The 15,701-nt window shown below is 41.1% G+C and overlaps 1 protein-coding gene across 1 annotated transcript; it reads right to left on the bottom strand.

Annotated features, from left to right (window-relative positions):
- Positions 1-671: 671 nt before the first annotated feature.
- LOC139944251 (band 7 protein AGAP004871-like) lies at positions 672-14,112 on the bottom strand. Its single transcript, XM_071941228.1, has 6 exons — positions 13,923-14,112; positions 9,962-10,065; positions 8,792-8,947; positions 8,234-8,493; positions 7,095-7,173; positions 672-6,483 (listed from the first exon to the last, which is right to left on the bottom strand). Exons 1-6 carry the CDS (start codon positions 13,978-13,980, stop codon positions 6,295-6,297), a joined length of 846 nt encoding a protein of 281 aa, XP_071797329.1. The 5' UTR covers positions 13,981-14,112; the 3' UTR covers positions 672-6,294.
- Between the last annotated feature and the right edge of the window lie 1,589 nt (positions 14,113-15,701).

Below are 15,701 nucleotides of genomic sequence, written 5' to 3'. Positions count from 1 at the left end.
TCACAGATAGATGTGCCCCTTTACCAGAAGAACATTGGAACAAAATATAAGAAGAAGAAAGGTGGGGAATTCTTGCTTTCAAATCACACCAAGGAATAAATTACCTCTGTAGTCTTGTCTCCTACATATACTGCCGCCATCTTTGTCAGGACCCCCGTGTACTACAGCATTAATGAATGCTGGCCATGGATTCTCATCACGCCAAATAAGGGACCTGGCTAAGAGCACCAGACTCAAGCTCTGGTGTTTCTGTTCAGCAGAGTGTTTGAGTCCCAGACGCGACACCTGTGTCCTTCAGCAAGACACTTAACCATGATGCTTCGTCCTTCGATGAGACGTAAAGCCAGTGGTCCCGTGTGTTGTGCAACGCACGTAAAAGAACCCAGTGCAGTTATCGAGTAGAGAAAGTGCTCCTGGTTTTATTGGCTGTATACATACTGTATGTATTGCGCCACAGAGCCTTGTAAACCATTACATGGTGCTATGTAAAAGGAGTAGGTCTCATAAATTCAAACAAAGTCCCACATACCTTGCAGAAAAATACTGAGTAATGAAGTGCCTTGAGCGTCACTGAACACTGAGTGAAAGAAATGAGCGCTATGTAAGAAGCAGCTATTATTACTTTTTTACCTTTTTTTTTAATACACAAAAGCAAAAAACATTGGTACAGGTTATATCCCACGCATTTGTTATTAAGGTCAACACTGAACAGGATGAACTTACAGTATCTGATAAAAACAAGTTTGAAGACCAATAACTACAGTTAACAACTTTTTTTAAAAGCCATTTGACACTTTTGGTAAACAGTATTGTCCAAGGCCCACACTTTGTGTATCACAACTTATATATAAAATAACAAACCTGTGAATATTTAGGCTCAATTAGTCATCGGAGTCGGGAGAAAATAACTGGAAAACCCAACCTTGTTTCCGCACGTTTCCGCACGTGTCATGAAATGTGTTTAAAATAAATCCTTAATTCTCAAAATCGATAATTGATATTGTTTTAATGTTTTCTCAAAAAGTAAAGCATTTCATGGAATAATATTTCAAGAGAAGTCTTTTACCATTACATTCTGTTAACCCTGTAAGTTATTTGTAAATCTGTGAACTTAAAAAAAAAATTCTGTTCCGAAAGTGTTCAATGGCTTTAAATTGAGCTTTCTAGGCTTTTTAGCTTTTGAGAAAGACTTTGCTAGGATTGAAACAACAGATCATTAACTATTTTTTTATATAAAAACCACTTTTTTTTTATTTTCCCCATCAGCAAAACAGAAAGTATGATTCATGGTGGTATGGCTTACACATAATGCGGCAATTGACGTAGCCTACTTCATTCGACCGGGAATTAATTTATTCTATGGAGATAATGAAAATGAGATGACGCTAATTGAACTGTGATGTTGAATTATTAGGAAATCTGACGAGATGTGAACATTATACTCCGTTTGTAATGGTTTTTCCAGGAGACACCTTCGATCTAATAGCTCAAGTTAAACATATTTTGTTGTGCCAAATACAAGCCACATCATTTTTTTGCCGATGGAGCCTTCTCAGTATACGGACCCAAACTCTGGAATAAACTTCCAAATTACAGCAAGGACACAACATCCTTCAACACGTTCAAGACACTTCTGAAAGCCCTTTGGTTCAGGAGGCCTACTATCAATGACTTATTTCTTTCTTCTGGGCTTGATTTTACAAGCAATAAGATCAATTGTGAGACAACTTGTCAGTATCACCATAATGATTTGTACTGTGACATTACACTTTCCCAATTCTGTTAACTATATAAAACGAAATTAAAGCACAAGCTTTAAATGAGCGTTTACAAGTTTTCTTGACGCCTTTGAGCAAACCTTTGATTTGAGCACTTTATAAATTGATTTTAATTAATTGATTGATTAATTGATTGATTTTGATTGATTGATTGATTGATTGATTTATTGATTGGCAAACAAAAGGCTAATGATTGAGGCAAGGTACATGACGCTTCATGATACGCTGATAGCTTGAGAGCTTTCTCCAAAAAGCAGTCCTTTATCATTAATCTAAATCATATTAGATGACTGCTTTCCTGTTAGCTTTCAAAAGAACCCGCATGAACTGATATGTCCATAAATAACTTAGAAAAACCGACAACCCATTATTAAAAATATACATAATTATAATTATACGGCGCTCACAACTGCTGGTTTGACGCGATTAATTTAGCAAGAGCCAAATTTCATAAAGCCTGTAAGCAAACACAGAATAGTATTGCTTAGCAGAATAAGGTTACCAGCCCAAATTACATTAGTTTGCATTGTTGGTTGGTGTCCGACTCAATTTTTGCTTAGCAAAATAAATTTGTTAGGCAGTATTCAAGTAGCGATCCTCAATTTGACAAGGAGTGGCAACCTTCCATAATATCAGGGCCCAAGTTTCATAGAGCTGCTTAAAAGATAGCTAAGCATAAACAAAATATGTTTACCAGCAAAAAGATTACCAGCTTAAATACTACTTCACTTGAAGCACTGGTATCCGTCTTACCGTTGTTTAGCAGAAATATTTTAGACACTAATTTCCATTTAAGCATTGTAATGAAATCAGACCCTGACACAGCATTCCTACAATTTAATTGAGTTTTTGTCTCCTATTTCAATTGACATAGCTGTGGCACAGTACAAAGGCCCAAGAAAGCCGAAACCTGGTATTTCAAAAGGTAATTTAAAAAAAATTAGTAGTAATTTTAAGACTGATCAGAAATCTTTGTTCAGAACAGAAACACTTTATTATTTCTCATATCAAAAAGAAATGAATACTTTCAACGGTAGAAACTTGAAATAGGAATGTGTCCAAATACAATGTTGATTCTTTATAACATAGGAATAATTTATATGATAATAACTTAATATTGCAAGGCACTCGGGTGAAAAATCACCCTTGTAAAAACTTAACTGTGAGACCTACCAAAGATACCTACCCAGATGGAATAAACCTATACCCTCGAGAAGGGGAAACCCACCCTGGGTGGAAACCCACCCTGGGTGGAAACCCACCTGGGTAGAAACCTACCTGGGTAGAAACCCACCTGGGTGGAAACCCACAGAAACCAACCTGGGGGAGAAACCTACCTGGGTGGAAACCAACCTGGGTGGAAACCCACCCTGGGTGGAAACCCACCCTGGGTGGATACCCACCTGGGTGGAAACCCACCTGGGTAGAAACCAACCTGGGGGAGAAACCTACCTGGGTGGAAACCTACCTGGGTGGAAACCCACCCTGGGTGGATACCCACCCTGGGTGGATACCCACCTAGGTAGAAACCTACCTGGGTAGAAACCCACCCTGGGTGGAAACCCACCTAGCTAGAAACCAACCTTGGTAGAAACCAACCTGGGGGAGAAACCTACCTGGGTGGAAACCTACCTGGGTGGAAACCCACCCTGGGTGGATACCCACCCTGGGTGGATACCCACCCTGGGTGGATACCCACCTAGGTAGAAACCAACCTTGGTAGAAACCAACCTGGGGGAGAAACCTACCTGGGTGGAAACCTACCTGGGTGGAAACCCACCCTGGGTGGATACCCACCCTGGGTGGATACCCACCTAGGTAGAAACCTACCTGGGTAGAAACCCACCCTGGGTGGAAACCCACCTAGCTAGAAACCAACCTTGGTAGAAACCTAACTCTACCAACCATGGTAGAAACCAACCTGGGTAGAAACCTACCTTGGTAAAAACCCACCTAGGTAGAAACCTACCTGGGTAGGAACCAACCTGGGTAGAAACCAACCTGGGTAGAAACCAACCTGGGTAGAAACCTACCTGGGTAAAAACCCACCTAGGTAGAAACCTACCTGGGTAGGAACCAACCTGGGTAGAAACCAACCTGGGTAGAAACCAACCTGGGTAGAAACCTACCTGGGTGGAAACCCACCTGGGTAGAAACCTACCCCAATGGAATCCGACATCGGAACTCTTATTGATTGAAATCCACTTTTGTGAAGAAAAAAAAAATGACTGGGTGGAGACTCATTAGGGACACCTAAAATGTACCCACATTGAATCTTCCAAGGTATAAATCTACCCTGGTGTAAATCTACTGGTTAGAAACCTACCATCGACCCTGAAAACTGGGTGGAGCCTAATGGAGACACCTCCCTAAATAAAAATTATCATGGTGCAAAACCCATCCCCGAACTGTGTTGCTGGGACTTACCGAAGACATCTACCCAGTTTGGAATATGTACACAAGCAAAAATCTAAATATACTCTGGTTGAAACCTGCCCTTCTCTTAATACTTGTTGAACAAAATAAGATTGGACGGAGTGAAACCTGGATCATACTTTGGGAAAATGCGCAACGCATTTCATTTCACAGATTCAAAATGAACAATTTACTGAAATGATTGAATGTGCTCAACTCTTGCGGAACATTCACTGCCATTATATCGCCTGCGACGTCAAACGTGTTGCATTCCATAAAAGTATGAACCAGGCTTGAATCATGGCTAGAAGCTTACTTCTACAATCACAATAAATGTAGTACATGTTGAACAAAAAATTGTACTAGGAAAAATCCAAACATTCGGTAACAAATCAAATACAGATATAGATGTATAACATGTATATTGTATCTCTTGCATAGCCTATATAAATAATAACATGAACAAAGAATCGAAAACCATCAAACAGTTCCTCAGCAAACACTTATCAAAAGAAAGATAATTTTCCATCTCCGCGTTATCAACAAACATGAAGTTAATATATTTGTTTAATTTCCATCAGGGAGAAAGATTCATTTTGGTTTGACCATAGGTCCTATTTTTGTTTTACACCGATGTGTATACTGTCAGTACTTTACCGAATTCTGTGAAAAAAAATCACAGGCATATTACTAGGGTGGGATTTGAACCCCTACTTTTGCAATTCTAGAGCAGTGCAAAATGATAACGTTGATCAGACATGTGTCAGACATATTATTGAAACAATCATGCAGATTATATTCTTTACGACCTGTTGCAAGAACATTTTAAGTCAAGTACTTTTTAAACTTTAACTGTAACAAAAACATAAACACTGTCTGCGACTATTTTGTCAGTTCTACCAATTCTGTAACATCCATTACACCTTGGAAAAGCCCCCAGAGTGCCTTCAACATATGGGATGTCCATTCATGTGCTTTTAATGCAGAGATGAAAAACTATCACTGTATGATTTCACACTTTTGGTAAGAACATTTTATTTTTATTTAACAATTTTTACACTCTTAAAATCTGTGTTTTTTAGTCATTATTTAAAACAAGCCACTATTCTGATGCTGTTGTTTGGTGTAACTGGAATTGAACATTCCATAATTTCTAAATTTCCCAAGTCAGTTATTCGTTATCGTAATGATTAATAAGATCGGACAGTGGCCAGGGCTCTCCCAATGTACAAGCTATTGATCAGGCCGATGCAAATTGTGTGCCGATACGCACAAATAACGGCCAACACATGTACGCCACAAAAATATATATAAAAGAAACCTTGTTGACCTAATATACAATTTAAAGAAATCTTCAAGAAATACCACTAAGAATGCTGCAGATTGCACAGTGGGGCATTTAAAAACCAAGATAAATACCAAGAAGCACGCATTCCAAGAACCTTGTTTCAATTCAGCTTGCTTCGGACAAACTTCCAAAAGTTGGGTCCAGAATGATCCACAGTTTTGAAAAAGCCTTGGGAGAGCTCTGGTTGCATTTTCATGTTTTAATGTTAATAATTCAATATGATTCCACACTAATAAATCACAGCCTACTGGTCTACTAAGAAAGGCACTAGACACTATTGGTAATTACTCAAAATAATTGTTAGCATAAAAACTCACTTGGTAATGAGCAATAGAGAGCTGATTTATAGTATAAAACGTTGTGAGAAACGGCTCCCTCTGAAGGAATGTAAAGTTTTCTAAGAAAGAGGTTATTTCTCACTCAAATATGCATCTGAAAGCACACAAAGTAATGCAACGAGGGTGTTTCTCTTTCATGATTCTATTGCAAATTCGAAGAACCGTTGAGCCCAGATTTTCACAGATATATTATTTTATGCCTACGCTCACTGGGATACACCAAGTGAGAATACTGGTCTTTGACAATTACCAAGCGTGTCCAGAGCTTTAAAACAGTGAAAAAAAATTCATAAAATGCTCAAACATAACAAACAGTAGTACAAACTTCCCAACTCCCAAAAAATACTTACATGTCAAGCATCGGCATACCTTCATCCTTCTGCACACGAGGCTTGCCTGTAGTTGATGTTGATTGTCATTTCTTCATGAACCCGGCCAGGATGTTGATGGGCAGAGGGAAGATGATGGTGGAGTTCTTCTCAGCCGAGATGGAGTTAAGAGTCTGAAGGTAGCGGAGCTGGAGGGCGTTGGGAGACTCAGCGATGATGTCAGCTGCCTCCTTCAGGGCCCGGGAGGCATTCTGCTCTCCCTCAGCGGCAATCACCTGTTCAGAAAACAAACAAATATAAAACACATTTTATATTTGCGCAGCTTGATTCTTGATCGAACAAGGTTAATTAAAAGCCTTTTTCGCATCCCACTCTGATTTGTGTTATCAAGGGTTTGGGTACTTTTTGTAAGACACATACGTCCACAGATTTACCCTATTACACTATTTTAAGATAATGATGGTAGAAAGCTTCCCTTTTATTACCTGCTGAGGTACTGTAGTTTTTGAGAAATGAACAATTTAAGGAAAATAATTTTTTTTGAAGTGAGACGAACAATTATGTACAATGGATTTAACGGCTCTTCTGTAAACATCGACCGCGATTTTCACTTTTTTCTCAAAAACATCTACAGATAAGTTATATTACCTACATCTTCCTTCACAGTAAGGTGGACTCATGTCATGGCCAAAAACCTGATCTACATAAGGTATCACAACCCTTTAAAGCAGAGCTGCCGTTTGCATCTTGTAGATTTTGTTCAATACTGAGGGAGATATTTACATTCAACTCAGCGGGAGGAAACAAATTTGTGTTTGGATGCTGCTTGAAAAACAAATTCAGACGATTCAACTCTCACCAAAGGTGCGTTAAATAATGGGCTTACCTTAGCTCGGGCCTCCCTGGAGGCTTCAGCCTCAGCGGCCATGGCTCGCTGCATCTGCCTAGGCAAACGGACGTCCTTACTGTAATGACAGAAAAGGGACAAATAATTTTTCATGAATTCTGAAAAAGGTCAGGATTTTATTCATCTCCCCTGGAGGAGGAATTTTCTTTAAGTTACTTTAAATGTACAAAGCTACACAATTTACTGGTCAGGTGTTAATTAAATTTTGGTTACCTATCATGGCTAGATCTGCTTAACGTAAGGAAAAAAACTGCACTTGCGGAAGCAGGGAATTTTTTGCTTACACCAAGCGTATTTCACGGGTGAGCAGGGAATTTCGACTTGTGCGCGTGCGTACTCCACGTCACTACATCTAGTCATTCTCCGCTTACACAGCTAGCGCAGAAATTCAGTGCTTGCCCTGCAATCGGAGCAAGGTGATCGTTAGCGCAGAATTTGGCAGTAAGCAGAGCCATGAATTTTTAGCCCTGTACCCTTGCAAATAACTTCTGGAATGGTTCTTTGGATATCGGATCAGTACTATTCAATTCTGCTATGAAGGGGTGCCCCTCCCCACTAAAAAATAAATCTTCAAAGAGTTGGGTTGGTACAACACTCCATCAGTTCTTTTTTAGAACTACTGCAAATCAATTGAGAAATTATAACATTGAGTTACTTAAAGGAACACGTTGCCTTGGATCGGTCGAGTTGGTCTTTGAAAAGCGTTTACAACCGTTTTTTATAAAATGCATATGGTTAGAAAGATGTTGTAAAAGTAGAATACAATGATCCACACAAACATGCCTCGAAATTGCGTAGTTTTCCTTTTACCTCGTCGACTAACACGTCGGCCATTTATGGGGTCAAAATTTTGACTCCCATAAATGGCCGACCATGTTAGTCGACGAGGTAAAAGGAAAACCACGCAATTTCGAGGCAAACTTGTGTGGATCATTGTATTCTACTTTTAAAACATCTTTCCAACCATATGCATTTTAACGGTTACAAACGCTTTTGTTTTGACCAACTCATCCGATCCAAGGCAACGTGTTCCTTTAAAAACCAATAAATTGGCAGCAAATGGAAACATGTGTAACTTGAGAGTATTGAATAGGTTTTCCTTTAGATGGGAGACTTACATTTCCACCCGTTCCACCTTGATTCCCCATGGGTCAGTGGCATCATCCAACAGGGTCTGAAGGCTGCCGCTGACCTCGTCCCTTTGGCTCAGCACCTCGGCCAGGGTCTTGGTGCCCAGGATATTACGCAGGGTGGTGGCAGCTAGAAGCTCCGTAGATCGGGAGTAGTTCTCTACGTTCAGCACGGCCATGGAAGGATCACTCACGCGGAAGTAGACCACAGCGTCAACTGTCACTGTCACACTGTCTTTGGACAAGATCTGAGGAAAGAACATGAGATGAATTTCAACCCCACACATTTTAAGCCCGGTTCTACTTCTTAAGAATGCAAATGTGATACGAGTTTTGACGTCACAGGGTTGTTTTAGCAGTGAATGTATTGCTGGAGTTCAGCACAAGTCAACTAATGCGAATTATTTGTTGTGTACTTGTGAAGATAGATGTTGGTTAAATAGGGAGACTTTAGGAGACAAATCCTGCTCAAATTGTAAATTTCTTCTTAGCTCAACTCATAGCTAAAAGCAATTACTCATGAATAAAAAAAAAGATAGGACCAACCTCTTGAGGTGGAACATCAAAAGACAGTGTCCGGAGATCAATGACTCTGAACTCATCGATGCACGGGAGGATGAAGAACAGACCGGGTCCCTTAGGTCCACCGGGTAACAGACGGCCTGCTCTGAAGATAATGGCTCGCTCATACTCTGCAACCGTCTTGAAGAAGGGTAAAAACGTGAGACTTTAATGGTGTATACTGTGGATGTGGAGATGGTCAATAGGATAGGATAAAACCTAAGACAATGATCACCCAACATACTAAGGTGCTTCAGTACCAACTGGTATCTACACATTGACGTCACTGCTTTCACAAAGATACGAGCATTTTTACATTGTGAAGAGCGGGCATGTCACATGGGCACACTGACATGCCTGTCTCTTCATGAAAACTATAGCAACAAAGTCTTCTAAAGAACCAACTTTACTCGCAAGTAAAAACACATGGTGTAACCACAAACCAAATATAATTTACCAAATTAATGTAATAATAATTCAGGCCTGATACTTCACAGAGGCAACGAAGGTGACTGCCTCTGTGCCCCCTGGTCATTGCCTTGGTGCCCTTGAAGCGTTCCAGTAGAAATTTATAATTTCCTCATAGGGTGCCCTTTACCAAGAAAAAAATGCCTTGGTGCCCTTGCCCTTTCAAAAGCGAAGCATACAGGCCTGATAATTAAGCATGATTTTGGCCCTTGCGCATATGGATTGGTCTATTGCAAATAAAAAAATAACAGGACTTTTTGTCAACTATATCCAATGATTTGAAATGTTTTGTTTTCATGTTTAAATTAATCTATGGTTTGCCCTAAATTTGTCCTGCAACTACCCAGCAGATTGTCACTTCATTAGTCCAAATCATCTTACATCAGCCCGAAGTGATGCTTTTTAAAATTAAAGCCATTTGAAACAACTTGGAGTTGACTGGCCCTTGCAGGTGTTTAAATAAGACTAGAATTTGGCCAGGGTATCACTGTCAAGGCAGAGCCATACATTCAATATTTGAGATACATTTTGTTCTCCTTTTTTTCTCCTCAAAGGCAACAGTTCCTTGGTTGATGTTTTCAGTTCCTGTTATTATGAATAGTTGAATGCTTGTTTAATTTTACAATTTTGTTGACAAACAATAAGAATAAAAATCACAATAGATAAGATCACAACCTGTAACTATACCTTAAAACAGAACCAGATAGTCAGAGGAAATGTCAACAGTAGTATGATGCCTGATATGAACATTGCACAGTAGACATCCGATCCAAGAGTTGGATCCACTTCATCTAATATGCAGAGAAAGAAACAAGAAAATCTGTTCAGTATTAAGTTTAATCAACAATGTCAATCTCAAACAAGAGCATGGGTGGCTCATTGTATGCAGAGTTGTGGGACCCATGACTAAAACTCTGACTTGAGTCCAACCCATGATCACAGTTTTGATGACTAGGACTTGGGTTTACGATGGTCAATAACGAACTTGGAATCGGACTTGAGTCACAATGATTGGTCTATCCCACGGACTTGGACTCAGACTTGAGTAACAATGATTGGTCTATCCCACGGACTTGGACTCAGACTTGAGTAACAATGATTGGTCTATCCCACGGACTTGGACTCAGACTTGAGTAACAATGATTGGTCTATCCCACGGACTTGGACTCAGACTTGAGTAACAATGATTGGTCTATCCCACCGACTTGGACCCGGACTTGAATCATAATGATTGGTCTATCCCACCGACTTGGACCCGGACTTGAATCACAATGATTGGTCTATCCCACCGACTTGGACCCGGACTTGAATCACAATGATTGGTCTATCCCACCGACTTGGACTCAGACTTGAGTCACAATGATTGGTCTATCCCACCGACTTGGACTCAGACTTGAGTCACAATGATTGGTCTATCCCCGCCCTGGACTTGGACTCAGACTTGAGTCACTATGATTGGTCTATCCCACGGACTTGGACTCAGACTTGAGTAACAATGATTGGTCTATCCCACCGACTTGGACTCGGACTTGAATCACAATGATTGGTCTATCCCACTGACTTGGACTCGGACTTGAATCACAATGATTGGTCTATCCCACCGACTTGGACCCGGACTTGAATCACAATGATTGGTCTATCCCACCGACTTGGACTCGGACTTGAATCACAATGATTGGTCTATCCCACCGACTTGGACTCAGACTTGAGTCACAATGATTGGTCTATCCCACCGACTTGGACTCAGACTTGAGTCACAATGATTGGTCTATCCCCGCCCTGGACTTGGACTCAGACTTGAGTCACTATGATTGGTCTATCCCACGGACTTGGACTCAGACTTGAGTAACAATGATTGGTCTATCCCACGGACTTGGACTCAGACTTGAGTAACAATGATTGGTCTATCCCACCGACTTGGACCCGGACTTGAATCATAATGATTGGTCTATCCCACCGACTTGGACCCGGACTTGAATCACAATGATTGGTCTATCCCACCGACTTGGACCCGGACTTGAATCACAATGATTGGTCTATCCCACCGACTTGGACTCAGACTTGAGTCACAATGATTGGTCTATCCCACCGACTTGGACTCAGACTTGAGTCACAATGATTGGTCTATCCCCGCCCTGGACTTGGACTCAGACTTGAGTCACTATGATTGGTCTATCCCACGGACTTGGACTCAGACTTGAGTAACAATGATTGGTCTATCCCACCGACTTGGACTCGGACTTGAATCACAATGATTGGTCTATCCCACTGACTTGGACTCGGACTTGAGTCACAATGATTGGTCTATCCCACCGACTTGGACCCGGACTTGAATCACAATGATTGGTCTATCCCACCGACTTGGACTCGGACTTGAATCACAATGATTGGTCTATCCCACCGACTTGGACTCAGACTTGAGTCACAATGATTGGTCTATCCCACCGACTTGGACTCAGACTTGAATCACAATGATTGGTCTATCCCACCGACTTGGACTCAGACTTGAGTCACAATGATTGGTCTATCCCCGCCCTGGACTTGGACTCAGACTTGAGTCACTATGATTGGTCTATCCCACGGACTTGGACTCAGACTTGAGTAACAATGATTGGTCTATCCCACCGACTTGGACTCGGACTTGAATCACAATGATTGGTCTATCCCACTGACTTGGACTCGGACTTGAATCACAATGATTGGTCTATCCCACCGACTTGGACCCGGACTTGAATCACAATGATTGGTCTATCCCACCGACTTGGACTCGGACTTGAATCACAATGATTGGTCTATCCCACCGACTTGGACTCAGACTTGAGTCACAATGATTGGTCTATCCCCGCCCTGGACTTGGACTCAGACTTGAGTCACTATGATTCGTCTATCCCACGGACTTGGACTCAGACTTGAGTCACAATGATTCGTCTATCCCACGGACTTGGACTCAGACTTGAGTCACAATGATTAGTCCATCCCACGGACTTGGACTCAGACTTGAGTTGCCAAGGTCATTGACTCGAGCTTGGACTTGGACTCAAGTCACAATGACTTACATGTAGGCTTGGAGTCGGACTCAGACTCAAGTCACAAGGTCAAACTCAGATTTAAACTCGGACTCAATTCATAATGCTCAATGACTCAGACCCCCCCACTTGAACTCAGACTCAAGTCACAATGGTCAAAGACTCAGAAATGAACTCTGACTTGGGTCATGAGGGTTGTAAGGGTCAATAATGGACTTGGATTCGGACTCAAGTCACGATGGTCAATAATTCAAACTTGGACTGGGAGTTAAGTGATGATGGTCAATCACTCAGACTTGAACTCAGGCTCAAGTCACGATGGTCAATGACTCAGACTTGGACTGGGACTCAAGTCACGATGGTCAATAAACCTGAGTTGGACTGTGACTCAAGTCATGATGGTCAATAATTCAGACTTGGACTGGGACTCAAGTCACGATGGTCAATAATTCAGAGTTGGACTGTGACTCAAGTCAGGATGGTCAATAATTCAGAGTTGGACTGTGACTCAAGTTACGGTGGTCAATAATTCAGAGTTGGACTGGGACTCAAGTTACGATGGTCAATAATTCAGAGTTGGACTGGGACTCAAGTCAGGATGGTCAATAATTCAGAGTTGGACTGGGACTCAAGTTACGGTGGTCAATAATTCAGAGTTGGACTGTGACTCAAGTTACGGTGGTCAATAATTCAGAGTTGGACTGGGACTCAAGTTACGATGGTCAATAATTCAGAGTTGGACTGGGACTCAAGTCAGGATGGTCAATAATTCAGACTCAAGTCACGATGCTCAAGTCACAATGGTCAGTAATTCAGACTTGAAGTTGAACTCGGACTCAGTCACGATGGTAAATAATTCTGACTTGGACTAGCTCGCGGACTCAATTCAGTCACGATGGTCAATAATAATTCTGACTTGGACTCGGACTAAAGTCACGCTGGTCAACGACTCAGACTTGGACTCGGACTCAAGTCACAATGGTCTGTTGACATTATCGATGTTTATGACTTGACTTGGGCATGTTGGGAGGGACTCCACACTCACAAATAATTATATAGAAAATGATGGAAATTTGCCTTCTGTTGTTTATAATAATAGCCCCACGAAATAGACCATTAAGAAAGTAGTGCCTTTTCCAATTTGACCCGAGTGTTATTTATGAGTGTCATAACTGTCAGATCATGGAGGTTGATATCAGATCAGCGAATAATCAACTCTAGCTTGAGCTTGTCCCTTTCATTGCATGTACGTACGTAGTTTTTATACGAAAGATGCTAATAATGTAATATCTACATGCACCAGACCTAAATACAGTAACACAGCTATATTTTAGTATTTTCAGAATCGGAATACGGTAAAATCTATAAAATCCATGGTACTCCATGGTAAAACCATGCAGCTTTGCTCCATTTTCCTTCCTCCAATCCATGGTAAAACAATCAACCTCCGTTGGATGGTTAGATCATGGAGGTAGAAATGGTTGGATTGACCTGAATTGAGGCCCCTGAATTGAAGTTGAAGACATTGCTCCACCCAGCATGGAGGTCCTACCTCCACCTCCATGATGCTCCTCCACCAACTTAGCATCAACTTTTGACAGCTCACTTTCTACTTTACTTACTTTGGCCACCATATCGCTGGTCAATCCTTTCAACTTGATTTCCTGATGTCCTCCCCATGGCGAAAGTGTTGGCAATCTTTTAGAGAGACAATGTTTGTTATTGCAGCTCGGACGGAGAAAAGCTGGTGTCGCGACGTACCGCACCGACCGGAGGTTAGAGGGGTACTTAAACGGCGCGGTATACGGAGCGTTGTTTGTGCAGCTAGCTAGAGCTCTAGGCAGGTTGCGCATTCAAAAGGTCAAATGTACATGTACATACAATGAGTACATGTACATACACACAATATTGTTTGTAAACAAAAGTACACACACGACTCTATCGATCGACATCTGCGGACTGGTTGTGTAGGATAGCAACCGACTTAAAGGAACACGTTGCCTTGGATCGGACGAGTTGGTCTATAAAAAGCGTTTGAAACCGTTTGTTATGAAATGTATATGGTTAGAAAGATGTTTTAAAAGTAGAATATAATGATCCACACAAGTATCTCTCAAAATTGCACGGTTTTCTTTTTACGTCGCGAACTATCACGGTCGGCCATTTATGGGGGTCAAAATTTTGACTCCCATAAATGGCCGACCGTGTTTTTGGACGAGGTAAAAAGAAAACCACGCAATTTCGAGGCATATTTGTGTAGATCATTGTATTCTACTTTTACATCATCTTTCTAACCATATGCATTTTATAATAAACGGTCAAAAAACGCTTTTCAAAGACCAACTCGACCGATCCAAGGCAACGTGTTCCTTTAATCAATTAACAACGGCATAACAAAAGGCCTACTACCTGTCACAGTCACGCGGAGGTAACTATTGTTATAAGGTCTCATCCACAATCGGTAATCGCAAGACCTAAACAAACAAAAATCTATTTATGGAAGGGGCCGTGACCAAATTGAGCGCCTTTGCTAATATCAGGACATAAAATAATTATTAGAAGGAGCAACCCAATGCTCCAGAACCCTTACACCCAAATTAATGGATCGGTACTTTAAATAGCCACAACCCCTACAAACAGTATGAGCCCCCCTCTCTCTTTGACTTACAGGTCGACCTTTTATGGTTTAATCAGTCGTGTGTTTTTTTTAAAGAAAGATTCGTGATAAATCTTTTCCCAACCGTTCATTCGTATGAACTAAGGGTGCTTTCCGTATTTCTGTGGGGCAACTTTGATCACCAATGAGCAAACATTTCCAGAAGTTTGTCATTAATTTATTCACCCGATGTACCCGATGCACTCTGCATTAATTGATACACTAAGTTGACTTTAGTTTCTCAAAATAACTATCAGAATGAATGTAATTAGTTTCACTTTACTGGAGCTCTGGCGAGAGGAGCAGAAATTTGACGTAAAACCCAACCCAGCCACCCTGAACACTTCCATCTTTTAAAGGAACACGTTGCCTTGGATCGGTCGAGTTGGTCTTTGAAAAGCGTTTGTAACCGTTTTTTATAAAATGCATATGGGTAGAAAGATGTTGTAAAAGTAGAATACAATGATCCACACAAACATGCCTCGAAATTGCGTGGTTTTCCTTTTACCTCGTCGACTAACACGTCGGCCATTTACATGTATGGGGTTCAAAATTTTGACTCCCATAAATGGCCGACCATGTTAGTTCGCACAGTAGAAGGAAAACCACGCAATTTCGAGGCAAACTTGTGTGGATCATTGTATTCTACTTTTAAAACATCTTTCCAACCATATGCATTTTATAAAAAACGGTTACAAACTCTTTTGTTTTGACCAACTCGTCCGATCCAAGGCAACGTGTTCCT

The sequence above is a fragment of the Asterias amurensis genome, chromosome 11 (genome assembly GCF_032118995.1).
Source record: "Asterias amurensis chromosome 11, ASM3211899v1".
NCBI lineage: Eukaryota > Metazoa > Echinodermata > Asteroidea > Forcipulatida > Asteriidae > Asterias > Asterias amurensis.
This window is presented reverse-complemented; position numbering and strand designations above follow the sequence as displayed.

Excerpts from the sequence above, each read along its gene's own strand:
- LOC139944251 (XM_071941228.1), bottom strand. The coding sequence starts at position 13,980 with ATGGGGAGGACATCAGGAAATCAAGTTGAAAGGATTGACCAGCGATAT. Across the intron at positions 10,066-13,922 it reads CCAGCGATATGGTGGCCAAA|ATGAAGTGGATCCAACTCTT; the intron begins GTAAGTAAAGTA and ends TCTGCATATTAG. Across the intron at positions 8,494-8,791 it reads TTGATGTTCCACCTCAAGAG|ATCTTGTCCAAAGACAGTGT; the intron begins GTTGGTCCTATC and ends TTCTTTCCTCAG.